Here is a 12,726-nt window from a genome sequence, read left to right as displayed (position 1 = left end):
ATCTCATGTTAGCTTTTTGCCTTCACTCTGAACATGATCTCAAGATACGTAAACTTCTTCATTAAGGACAGATGTTCCCTCACCAATCCCCACTTTACTGACAGAGCATCATGGCCCTCCAGTTCAATGGTGCTGTTTTAGACTGTGTTAGCACATCCCCACAGCTTTGCAACTTTGCTTCTGCAGGATGCCAGTTTCAGCAGTCAGGAGGAAATATACACCCTGCATATACAGGCTTTCTCAGAGCTGCCCTCTCCATTTTCTACCAGCACCTTCGAAACAAACGCACATCAGTAAATGTTTTTCAATGCACATGTTCTCCCCTTTGATATCAATGTGGACTTCTCTGGCAGAATGAACTGCTTTGGTGGACCCACGGGCAGCGGGACTGCGCGCTTCTCAATCGGCTGCTCGTAGCTCTGCAGCACGCACTGTGACCCGGCGCAGGGGCGGGGATACGGACTTGCTGCTTTCTGTTTCCTGTAATGGAGGCTGTGTGCCGCACTTTTAAAAAACGGCAGCGTTGTTTTATTTCCAAGCCGGTTAGTTACTAAAAACGCTAATTTGTTTGTTGCTACTTGGATTGTATTGCAATTCGTTGGTATTTTGTCGTGATGTGAAGGGAGATGCGGTAATCCGCATAAAAGCGGTGTGATGCAGCTATAATTGTGTTAAATGTTGAGTTATTTCTATCGCGATTGTAACTAGGGCTGCATTAAGGTTCTGCGTTTCGGATTTTTCTGTTACTATGGCGAGCGTCCACGAAAGCTTATACTTCAACCCGATGATGACGAACGGGGTGGTCCACGCTAACGTTTTTGGCATAAAGGACTGGGTGACCCCCTACAAGATCTCTGTGCTGGTGCTACTGGTCGAGATGGTCAAGTCCAAGCGCATGGCCCTCATCGAGAGGAGGCGCCTCAACAAACTCATCCTCCCGCTGCAGCAGGTTAGGCTCTGCCTTACTCCCTTACGTCAGATATGCATTAAAATGTCCCTTAATAGTACACTACTCCTGCAGATTGAGGTGCCCGTGTGGATATTTTATAGATGTAGGTGCAGTGTCTCCAGAAATGTGGATTTTGATTTTTGTCTCAGACCTGCGTGCTCGATACTGCCTGCCTGTTTCAGTGTCTGGTTGTTTGCAGTATTTCGTCACGGGGCTGATGCAAAACTTTAGGCTGTTTCTTCTCAGTTAAATTAAGGTGCAAACCGCAGCAACACGAAACATCCATTTGTGCAATTAGGAGATGAAAGAAAAGCGACCAGGGCCAGAAGAGAGAAAGGTACAGAAGGTGTAGATGTGAAAATCCCTGACCTGATAAGGCTGACGAATAAATAATTAGGCTACACAGACGTATGAATGCATTGCAGTGTTGTCAGTGCTCAGTGTTGTTCAGTGTCTCTTCTTTTGGCTGGGAACGGGGAAGATGCGGTAGTGATGGAGGCACAGGTGTTTCAGTCCGACAGCGGCTGACACAAGAGCGCCCCAGTAGCGCCCCCTAGAGCACCGAGGAAACCTTTTTCCATTACCTGGTCAGGTGCTACAATCAGCTAGTGTGAATCTGTGAGTTTGGGTGGCTTCTCCTCCCATGAGGAGTATACCCTGCCTCCTGCATCCTCACATTTACAGCTTACACAGGATATTTAGGATGTATGTAATGGCGTCTCCTGACAGTATCATGAGCTGTGATTGGATAGGCAGCATGTCGCGAGGTGCAATTGGATGAGGCTTCTGTCACGGTTGTTTGCCTGCAGAGCCCCTGCCATGCTCCGTCGCCACAGCAGCGAGTCACATGCAAAGGCTGTTGGCCATAGAATGCCTGAGTTGGGATTCTCACACCCGTGGTGTTTCTGTCGGCAGGGTCCCGACCTGACGCTCAGCCAGCTGCTGAAGACTGTGGAGGAGTGCGCCCCGAAGATGGCTGCCACACTCAAAATCAAGTATTCATGCCACCCTCCAGCTGCTCTCCCTCTGTCAGGCTCACTGTTAAAGTCGTCTTTGGGTCTCTGTTCCCTGCACAACCCCTTGCTCCCCCCGCGTTTTAGTCCCAGGCTGGTGATGGCCTCCCAGAGTGCTGCCCTTTGTGAAATTCATCAGCAGTTTTGATTTATCTATTGTAAATGATACTTTGTTTTGTGTAATAAAAGACAGCAGTTTAGAATTTATTCTTTTTTTGTGTTCCAAAAACAAGTAGTAACCCTCCCCCCAGCATGCTATAGACCGCAGACACCTTGGGCTCTGGGATATGTTGCCCTGGGACCCTCTGCTCTACATCTCTCTACACTTGAGAAGGCCAGTTCTGACCTGTCGAAGCAGCAAGGCAGCCTCACTAGAAACCTGCTTTGTATCTGCAGCTCTGCTTCAACCTGTACTTGCGTGGTTGGCAGTGAGGTCTTAGGCGGGGGGGGGGGCTTGGCCATCTGCCTGCCTACCTGCCTGCATTTGTTGAATTCCACAGATGATCAACTATTACCCAAATGAAATAGATACCCAGAATAAGTGAAACTGGTTTGCCTGTGAGGGGCAGCTCTTCCCTGTTGTGTCTTCATTCTGCTTCAGATTGGTGATGCTTTGTAATCCGCACGTATCTCCTTGAAGGTTGCGTGACATGGTTGCTGGGAACCTCAGGGACATGGAGTCCTTCTTTGATACCCTTCCGAACCCCTTCAGTGAGTCGGAGTCAGAGGCCAGCAAGACCAGCGTTGTCGGTGAGCCTGCACCTGCTCGCTGCTTGTGGCTTTATAGGTTTTATTTTCCTGATACAGATGTTGGTTTTCAGGTGTCATGCTGCGTGGTCTTCCCACAAACCTGGCCACTCAATGCCCCCCTTATGAGCTTTTTTCATAGCTTTATGGAATGTTCTCTGTTTGCTTCAAGGTGAACTATTTCTCCGTTTCAGTCGATGTGTTTGTAGATAAGTGCTCCAACATAGGAGTGGTTTGAGCTCTGGGGCCCCTCACCGGCCTGGTTTGGCCCCTAAGCCCACCCCCCGTTCCCCGTTCCCCATGGCAGTGTCAGCATGGTGGACCCACACTGATCACTGGCTGATGCTTCTCCCCTCCCAGGACTATTCATGAGGCACATGCTGTTGGCCTACAACAAGCTCTCCTTCAGCCAAGTTTACAAGCTCTACATCGCCCTGCAGCATTACTATGTGGCTGGTACCGGGGGGGGCACCTGGAGGTCCACAGCTGATGTTGACATGGACCTGAATGAGATGGAGCTGACTGGCGTTGAGGATACCGCGGGGGCGAAGGCAGAGAAGGAGGAACTGGACACAGGCCCAATGCAGGAGGCGGAGCTCATGTAGGCCCCCCAGCCAGCCGGCTCCTACGTGGCCCATTGAATTCTGCTCCGCTCTTATCACCTGCCATTGATTCTTCACAGTGATGAGTCGCAGAGGAGGTGCCCGCTGTCCCAGAAGCAGGCCGAGTACTTCCTGGTGCGGCAGGTGAGTGTCTGACAGAGCCCTTTGTTCCTGTGGGAGTTCCCTTGTAGTAACGCTGTCCCCCCTAGGCGTATCTCCTGAAGACTGACGAGAACAAAGCCCTGAAGGCTGCCGCCCTGCAGGAGGAGCTCAACAACATGCTGAAGTTCAACCCAGACTTTGCTGAAGCGGTAAGGAACCACACCGCTTCGTTTGCGTCGCAAAGCTTAAATATGAATGAAGATGAACACTACAGCAAGGTCATGTAAGGCTCATTGAAAACATCCAGCTGTTAATGCAGTGCAGTTTTAGCAAGCTGTGTCTCTTAGGTTAGCTTTTCTAACAAGTGATCTAGTATATTTTATGAATTTTTATTAGTACAGTGGTACCTCTGATCGAATTTTCCTCATAAGAAATAATGGAAATCCAATGAATTGGTTCCCGGCCCCAAAAAATTACACCTAAATATGTTTTTTTTTTTTTTTTTTTTTTTTTTTTTAAAGCATTTAAACACAAAATGAACAGGATTAACAAGAAGAGCATATACTGTACTAAACACATCTAAGCACATTTATCAAAACAGTAATTTGTAAAGTAAGAAAATAAATGTATCCAAACAATGTGTCCTGCCCCGATCGTCCACTCCTTCCGTGTGTCACGCCCCCTCGTTAACCCCCTGTTGAATCCCCGTGTGATCAGCTGTTTCTGGTTGCTGTCCTATGTATTTAGTCCACGTTTCAGTTTGTTTCCCCAGTCCGGTCATTGTATTGTCCATCTGCGTTTTGCCTGCCTTACCTGTAATTAAACCCTGTATTCCCCGATACCCTGACTTCTGCGCCTTTGTCTCTGTTCCGTCCCCGCTTGGCACGACAATATTATTATAATTAATGATAATAATGATATTAATGATATGATTAATGATATTAAAATAATTAATAAGAAATCTTTATTTTTAAATGTATTTTATTATATAATAATAATTACTGTTACTGTCTATCATTGTCTAAATGTATTTTTACTGTCTAAATATATGTATTCAGCTAGTGTAAACATGCACGATGCTATCACAGCGAATGTGAGGCTGAGACTGAAGCGTTACCCTTTGTTTCCGCTGAGAGACGTGCTGCATGACTCATTTCCCCGCGCGTACAAGTTATCTTAGGTCGGTGTTCACGGTTCGACTTCTGAGATTCAGATTGAGTTCTAGGTCTTTTTTTTTTTCGAACTGGTTGGTTCAACTTTTAAGAAATCTGACTTCTAATGAGGTTGAGTACTGAGGTACCACTGTATTAGCAGCAGCACTGACCCTGTGGTCTGGCTTCTATAAAGGAACATGAATCTGGCAACTCGCATTACCCTGCAGCTCAGAGACCTCCTGTGTGCTCTGTAGGCTCTTCATGTAGCTGCATCCATTATGAATCGTCAACTCACACAGCAGGGGGTTAAGGGTTACGGTTAGGGTTAAGCTTTAGGGTTAGCCGGGTGCTCAGCTTGTGACCGGCTTCATCCTGCTCTTCTGACCTCCTGGCTGTTAAGTGGTAATAAATCCATTTAATCACATATATTATTCATGCCAATTTGTTTCTGGATTGAAAGACGATACTTATTGATCTGTGGCTCAGTGACTTATTCCTGAGGATGAAGGATTGGGATGGTTCTGCTCTAATCCCTCGGCCCCCAAGGGCCCGGCTGCCCCCCGCGACCCTCAACCCAGCGTGTCCCTGTCCCCTGCAGCACTATGTCACCTACCTGAATAGCATGCGCGTGCAGGACATCTACACCTCCACCCACAGCCTGCTGCACTACTTCGACCGGCTCATCCTCACCGGCAGCGACGGCAAGAGCAATGGGGACGAGGGTTACGGCCGCAGCCTGCGCTACGCCGCCCTCAACCTGGCTGCGCTGCACTGCCGCTTCGCGCACTAGTGAGTGTCCAGGGGTTGGCGTGATCATATGTGCGGCAGGAAAGCGTTGCGCATTCCCTGCAGCGCCGTCACTGAGGCCTCATTCTCCCTGCAGCCAGCAGGCGGAGCTGGCGCTGCAGGAGGCCATCCGCATCGCGCAGGAGTCCAGCGACCACGTGTGTCTGCAGCACTGCCTGGTAAGTGCATGCCCATACAGGCTGAGGTGCTCTGTACCCTCGGGCTGATTTAGGGCTGGGCGATATCATGTCAATATTATATCGCGCATGCACAGTAATCACCAGGGATTCAGATGACAGACGAAGCATTTGGCCGGATGCCAGCTTTTCAGTGCTATACGGATATTTATTTATTTATTTATTTACGCCCATAATGTGGTAAGAAGATTAGTAGTATGGCTTAAATATTAATGAGATGCGTTTTGTGGTACCCAAAAGTTAGTAATCTGTATAAACAATTTTTTCTTATTCTTAAATTCAATTAGCGGAGCACCCCACATAATATGGTTTTGGTATACTACGGTTTGGTATACTACGGTTTGTATGCCTCTGCAATATGCACTGAAATCATGGTGATGAAGAGCAGCCACGACATCTTTTAAAAGAGGAGATCTTGTGGATAAACAACGTAAAAAGACGTCGACAGTATGGTGGAACTTTTTGCAGATCAAAGTCTGACACATTTATTAAACATAAGGATAGGCCGTATTTATACTAATAATGACTTTTGGACGTCATACAAAGCCTCATGAATATTTTACCCATACTACTAAGCTGCTTAACAAATTGTGGGCGTAAATGTCCGTTTAGCACTGATAAGCTGATGCTTGGCCAAATGCAGCGCCTGTCATCTGAAGCCCTGGTGATTATTGCACACGCGTGATATAATATCGACTTGATATCTCCCAGCCTTAGGCTGATTCCTCTGCATGCCTCTGTGTTCCAGAGCTGGCTCTACACGCTGGAGCACATGAAGGGGTCAGACAGCTCGGTGCTGACGGAAGACTCTGTAAAAATGGCCGCCCACTTCTGTCTGCCGGTATGGTGTAGCGACATGCTGCCTGGGTCAGGCCCAGAGCCGGGCGCCGCCTCCCTGATGACTCGCTGCGGCATGCTAAGGTCCTCCTGCCTCCTGCTCTTTTTTCAGTACTTGGCCTCCCTGGGCATTCAGTCCCTCGTCCAGCAGGGGGCAACAGGGGGAAAGACTGCCAACAAGCTGATGGATGCTCTGAAGGACACAGACATTTTGCACTGGAAACACAGCCTATCAGAGCTAATCGACATCAGTCTGGCACAGACCACATCCTTATGGAGGATGTATGGCAAGAGGTTAGCACCTCCCTACCCGGCCGACCCCTATAGTTCTTATTCAAGCACAGGGTGAGTTCTCTGTGCCTCCCAGCTGTATGTTGCTCAGTAACCTGTGCGCCCCTTGCTGGTGGCCCATCCTGCAGCACCATGGCACAGCAGCAGGCCCAGCTTCTCCTCAACATGAACAGCCTGGAGCAGGTCAACTATGGGGTGCAGCAGAACAACACGGAGCCCTTTGCCGTGGTGCTGTGCCACCTGGCCGAGCTGCACGCCCAACAGGTCAGCCGCCCCCTTACCTAGCAGCTGTCACGTGTGAAGAGCCTCATTCTTAGGATGAAAGCGGCGCAGTTTTATTTTGTATGTGGTGCGTCTCTTTGTCTTCCCCATCTTTAATCTAGCCCTCCCTTGTTCAGGGTCTCTTTGGCGCCGCGTCTGAGATCCTGACACACCTGAAGCAGCAGTTTCCCCCCCACACGCAGCATGCCAAGGTGGGCTGGCACCAGTGTCGTCCTCATGCCCGCCTCCACTGGCGTGCGGGTGCAGTCCCGTTAGCATGTTAGCGTGCTAGCCAAGGGCTTGGGCTGCTCTCTGCGCCTCTCGCTAGCTTTTCCACATGGCCTCTCTTCCCCCTTTTACCTTTATGTAGAGACTGGCACCTCAAAAGCACTGTGTGACTTAAAGACGTCCTGCACTGATTTATGAGGGACTGCCAGTAAAGTGTCAGTACTGTCAGGAATAATAAATAAAAGGTAAAAGTTCAGTCTGTGTTTCTGCTAGTTTAATATTTCCGTGGCGACAGTGAGTGCAGGTTATTAAACGTCAGCCGTCGGCTGAAAGGTTAGACTGATTAAGTGATTTAAAGAAAGAGGCTGTGTACAGTGTGTGCCCCCACTCACCCCCCTGCCTCCCCCCCCCGACATGCACCCCCAGCTGTGGATGCTGTGTGATCTGAAGATCCAGTTTGAGCGAGCCATGAACGACGGGAAGTACCACCAGGCAGAGGCCCAGGTCACCGCCATAGCCGCCCTCAGTGAGACGGAGGGGCTGTACAGGTGGGGGCTCCCAGAAGCCGGCGTTGTAACTGGGTGATACGCTGGCATGACTATAAGGGAACACACACGGCGATCAGAGTCATGGTGCGTCACAGCTAAACGCAGCTCGGACAGCCCTGTGAGACCCAGCATCTTTTAAAAGGTGAAGAGGGTTTCTTTAAGGCGGGACTCCTGAGGCTACACAGCCCACAGTGGACAATCGCTGTCAGTCACTGGTCGGTTTAACCCAATGAGATCGGTAAGGTAACCAGTAGGGTGTGGTTTAAACTGGTCACGGTTATACTCACAGATGGGGCTCAGTTTGGTCCTGGGGTCACACCCCCTTGCACGCTCATGGCTGATGTGCGCTCCTCAGGAAGGCGCTGGTGCTGAAGGCACAGAACCGGAGTGGCGAGGCGTACGGCGTGCTGCAGCGGCTGCAGGCGCTCTCCGAGGACGGCCGGAGCACCGAGATGGCCGTCCGGTGAGCAGGGCTGTGAGGCACGGCCAGATGGCTGCACGCTGACCACAGAGTATTAGCATGCTAAGCTAGAAACAAGCAAGCACTCAATGTGGATTATCCTGCATGCCCCCACTTCCCTCACTGTATCCCCCCCCCGCATTCCCCGCTTTCCGCCGTGTGCCGCAGGGTGATGCTGACCACAGCCGAGCTGCACTGGGAATCCTCCAGCTTCACCACCGCGTTGCCCCTCCTGTTGCGGGCGCTGGCTCTGGCGCGACAGCACCACCTACAGGCGCTGGCCTCTGAGACCATCCTGCACCTGGCCTTCTCCCAGGTGAGCTCCCACCCTCGTCAAACCAGTAAGACTCACCTGAGGTCCGTTGTGGGTGAAATGGATTTTTTTAGAAAATGGGACCTCTCTCTGAATGACGATTCTGTGCTTTGCCAGGTCATAGTGACTGAGTCATGACCTCGCTAGAACTGTGGGAATTTTGCTGTTAAGAATCTATGGAGTGAGTTACCAGGGAGGCATCCTTGCTGGAATGGAACTGTTCCACATGTGCTTGGACTCCTGTGTGTGAGCAATATGGCAAACGGACCACAGTATGGAAGAGTAAATAAGGATAAAGTGCAGGTGGAGTTTTAACAATGAAAACATTCCCCAGACACTGACACATGTCAGTCATTGGTGTAGCAGTCTGAAGACTCTGGGATAGAAGCTGTTGGGAGGGGGGTGTTTGTGGGGATGCACCAGTAGGACTTTCTCGAGGATGGGAGTGAGAAAAGGGTGTGAACTGTGGATGGCATCCCTGATGAAGGACTCCACTCTCTTCTGGCAGCAGGAGAAGGTAGATCGACTTGAACTGTGGAAGACCTGTTCCGATGACTTTTGAAGCCGTCCGAAACAGTCCTTAATCTGAGTTTTACTTCTCAACCCAAAGATCTTTAGCCTCCTTAGGGAGAACAGTCTCTTCTGAGCCTTCCTGGGGAGGCTGCTGGTGTTCGGAGATCATGAGAGGGAGTTGATCTGGACGTCCAGGAACCTGAAGCTGCTGACTGTCTTAACAGAGCTTCTATTTGATGAAAAGTGGAGAGTCAAGGCGTCTGGTCTCCTTCATTTTGGTGACATTCAGGGAAAGGTTGTTGTTGTTGTTCCATATACTCAAGGCTCTTTTTTTGTTGAAAACCGAGACTGCGCTGGCTGTCGACTTGCAGCTTCAAGATGTTCAGCGGGTGGTACCTGGTGCTGAGAGCCTTGTTCTCTACTGAAATGGCTTTCAGTGTCGTCGTCATCCATCCATCCATCCATCCATCAATCAATCATGTATTTAGTGCTATAATAGTTTAGTTACACATTGTCTATAGAATGCTTCCTCACCAGTGGCGTGTTAAACTTTTAGATTCTTCACTTCTGTGTTCCATGTACTAACTATGCAGTGGATTTATTAATATAAGGAATACAATTCAGTTGTATAGAGTACACACTGAGAAACAAAATGATGAGCGATCATGAAATGGAAATATTTGCTCTGCATATAAAAATGACAATAGATTGTATCTGATAGCTCTACTGTAGTTTTTCCTTCCTATTGTTCAAGTGGAGCAATAGTTCTGTTATTTAACTTTGCAATTTCTGTTCTACCAATATTGTTAGCATAATTTCATCTGAAATATCAATGAAACACTATTTTAAGAAGTCACTATCCGAAATTTTGCTGAAACTCGTCAGTGGCAAGCAACAAAAGACTGTAAGGAATTGTGAAATGGATGAGGGAAGCAGAGAAATCGCGTTAGTCACGTGCCGTGAGAATGCACCCTTACACAAAAAAAAACATGTTGTATTCAACCTGCCTATGCAGGCATAGATTGTTCAGTATTAAATAAGTTGCAATTAAATGCCATGCAAGTTAGTATTTGTTGGGGACCAGATACAGCATGTAAAGTCAGCACCCAGCACTATACAGCTGCTTAATACTCCCCTGCAAGACGGCTACTCTGACCCTCGGTTAATCAGGTTGAACATTGTTTTACTTGATATTATCCTGTATTTGTCCTAAGGCAGGGCTTTTCTTGAAATTGTCACCTTAAAATGGAGGAATCACTATATTCCAAAAATTTCACGAATCATCAATTCATACAACTTTTAAAATACTGTAGTTGCTGCTTGCTGAATAAAGCGCAGCAGGAAAGAATGTAACTCAGTTTACACTGTTACAAAGCATGGCGAACAGGAAAAAAATAGGACATTATCAGGCTTTTCAACAATGGTGTGCATCTTGAATATGTCTGTATAATAACATTTTAGATGTTTTAATATGTTTACCTAGTTTTGATTAAGGTAAACGATGAATTCCATAATTTGTTTTTTTTCTTCCCAAAAATTATTTCCTCCCCATTTATTCAAAGAAATATAGTAGTTCCAACCAGCTACAGAATTTTAGAATTGTATTATGCATGTAAAAACTCAGGACAATTTTTATTTTCTTGGGCATTTTTTCCATTTTTTAAGACTTTTCCATGACTAGAAAGTGCATTTAAAAAATTAAGGTTTCCCAGAACGTGTGAGAACCCTTCTGCCTCACTTTTATGTCACTTTGGCCAAAAAACTGTACACACAAATGTGATTAGTTGGTTTCAAGGCAAAAATCCAAGAGCATGAAGCTTCCTCTTACGTTTCTCTCCCTCTCTCGTTTGTCTCCGGTTTCTGACACGGGGTGGGCTGCAGCTGATGCTCGGTGTCCCGGAACAGGCTCTCAACATCCTGCAGGAGGCCATGGAGCCCGTCCTGGCCCACGGCTCCCTCCTGGACAAGGGCCGCGCCTTGCTGCTGGTGGCTAAGTGCCAGATGGCGGTGGCCGACAGGGCGGGCGACCGCCACGCTGGTAAAATCCCAAAGGGCCGCTGCAGATTGGGCTATTCGGGGCACATGTTTGAGTTCTGTGCTTGGAACCAACTTTCCTGCAAATATTTGGCTCTCTGTACTTTGGGGGTCGGTCTCTGACATATTGGCTCCTCATTCCCAAGCACATTATCTTTATTTGTGAGTCACCGTGTTGTTTAGTAGCTGTAGTGTGATTCTACAGGCATCAGAGTTTCTGAATCTGGTCCTCAGTGACCCTCCCTCCCAGCAAAAACGTGGGGGTGTCTAACGCTGCACTATATGATGTGAGCTTGGGGTGGGGGGTTCATGCGTGTCCCTCACATTACTCTCTGTGACTTTGTTCCCTCCCCAGCACTGGAGCTGGCAGTCCACACGCTGGACGAGACGGCCACTTACTTCTCCCGGTTGGGCTGCAGGGAGCGCCTGCGGGAAGTGTACTACCTGCAGGCCAGGCTGCATCACTTGCTGGGCCACACCCCGCAGCGCAACAAATGTGCGATGCACTTTCGCATGCTGGACCAGGAGCTCCAGGGAGGTGGGACGCAGCCGGTCACACGTCTCTGATGGGGGCCGCGCAGCGATGGAGTGAGCAACGCTCTGCATTGGACGTGGAGGTGGACACAGCTGTGACTGCCTATCCAAAACCTCGCCCTGAAAGTGCTTCCTTTCAGCCACCATCCATCTGCAGAGCCGCACGCCTGTGTCTCACTTTTCCTGCACGATCGTTTCACCGCAGGCTTTATCCATATGTCCTCTCATCACCTTCGGGATTACACAGAGTGCTCTCTGATCAAGGGTTAGGGAAGACATTTTAAATGGGGGATGAGCCCATATGCCTGTATTTTTGTATTTAAAGTAAACTCGAGTGGTTAAGATCATTTGTTTGTTTTGGAGGTCAGGCTTATGAGTCCAAAATAGACCATTCTGCTAAAATAATAAAAATCAGCAGTGTCTGTACAATGGCATTTTTGTATGAGTTTTGTGTTGTCTCTGCAAAGAACGTTTATTAGAAACGTGAAGGAGGACGACGCTGGTGGTGGTGACCTGCATGCTGAAGCCAGTGTCTAGTTCTCTTCTGGCTGCTGAATGGATTGTGTGCTTCTGTAGGTCAATCTGTTTTATCTGACCATTAGTATCACCGTTTCAAATTCCAATCACAGCTAACACTGTGGTTGATTATCGTGCTTTGAAAAACTTAGTGTAATGTGTGGCAGATCGAGGCAACGCAAGGCAAGAAAATAGGAGACTTGTTTTTTAGAGAAAAATACGCCATTTTATTAAACTCTTAGAAGAACTAACATATCAACCAACCATCGTACACGCATAACGGGAAAATGCAGGGAGGTCTGACGCCAGACTGTATGGCACAAACATGGTGGGTAGTTCACACTAGTCATGGCCAAATGAAGCATTTGATTTAATTTCAGACCCCACTAGATGGTGCTCTCTGTTCATAAAATTGCTCAAAGCATACCCCAAAGTAAACCAAGAGCACCATCTAGTGGGGTCAGAAAATACAGCAGATGGTTCATGAAGCTTCGTTTGTCCATCACTAGTTTATAACTAGACACACACGAGGACCAGGCAGGGTTCACGCAAGAACACAACCAGTATTAACAATAACACAAACAGGGGCTATTTACAATTTTCCCTCCTCCTGAACTGTTACTGTGATCTGTCATATAGAC

At 48.2% G+C, this 12,726-nt stretch overlaps 1 protein-coding gene across 1 annotated transcript; it reads left to right on the top strand.

The window, feature by feature from the left end:
- Window positions 1-396: 396 nt before the first annotated feature.
- Window positions 397-12,003, top strand: anapc5 (anaphase promoting complex subunit 5). The gene is made up of 17 exons (XM_023803014.2): window positions 397-949; window positions 1,865-1,944; window positions 2,603-2,712; window positions 3,070-3,310; window positions 3,392-3,455; window positions 3,521-3,622; window positions 5,166-5,356; window positions 5,451-5,532; window positions 6,299-6,391; window positions 6,500-6,681; window positions 6,807-6,942; window positions 7,077-7,151; window positions 7,594-7,715; window positions 8,071-8,178; window positions 8,344-8,491; window positions 10,883-11,039; window positions 11,391-12,003. The coding sequence occupies exons 1-17, from the start codon at window positions 749-751 to the stop codon at window positions 11,600-11,602; spliced, it is 2,304 nt and encodes a 767-aa protein (XP_023658782.1). The 5' UTR covers window positions 397-748; the 3' UTR covers window positions 11,603-12,003.
- Window positions 12,004-12,726: the final 723 nt, after the last annotated feature.

Source organism: Paramormyrops kingsleyae, chromosome 2, assembly GCF_048594095.1.
Source record: "Paramormyrops kingsleyae isolate MSU_618 chromosome 2, PKINGS_0.4, whole genome shotgun sequence".
NCBI lineage: Eukaryota > Metazoa > Chordata > Actinopteri > Osteoglossiformes > Mormyridae > Paramormyrops > Paramormyrops kingsleyae.
The sequence above is the reverse complement of the archived record's forward strand: the minus strand, read 5'-3'. Positions and strand labels throughout refer to the sequence as shown.

Bases quoted from the DNA above. Each gene is read 5' to 3' on its own strand.
- anapc5 (XM_023803014.2), top strand. From the start codon at position 749: ATGGCGAGCGTCCACGAAAGCTTATACTTCAACCCGATGATGACGAAC. The intron at 3,456-3,520 runs GTGAGTGTCTGA...TGTCCCCCCTAG, and splicing joins AGTACTTCCTGGTGCGGCAG to GCGTATCTCCTGAAGACTGA. The intron at 7,716-8,070 runs GTGGGGGCTCCC...TGCGCTCCTCAG, and splicing joins GAGACGGAGGGGCTGTACAG to GAAGGCGCTGGTGCTGAAGG.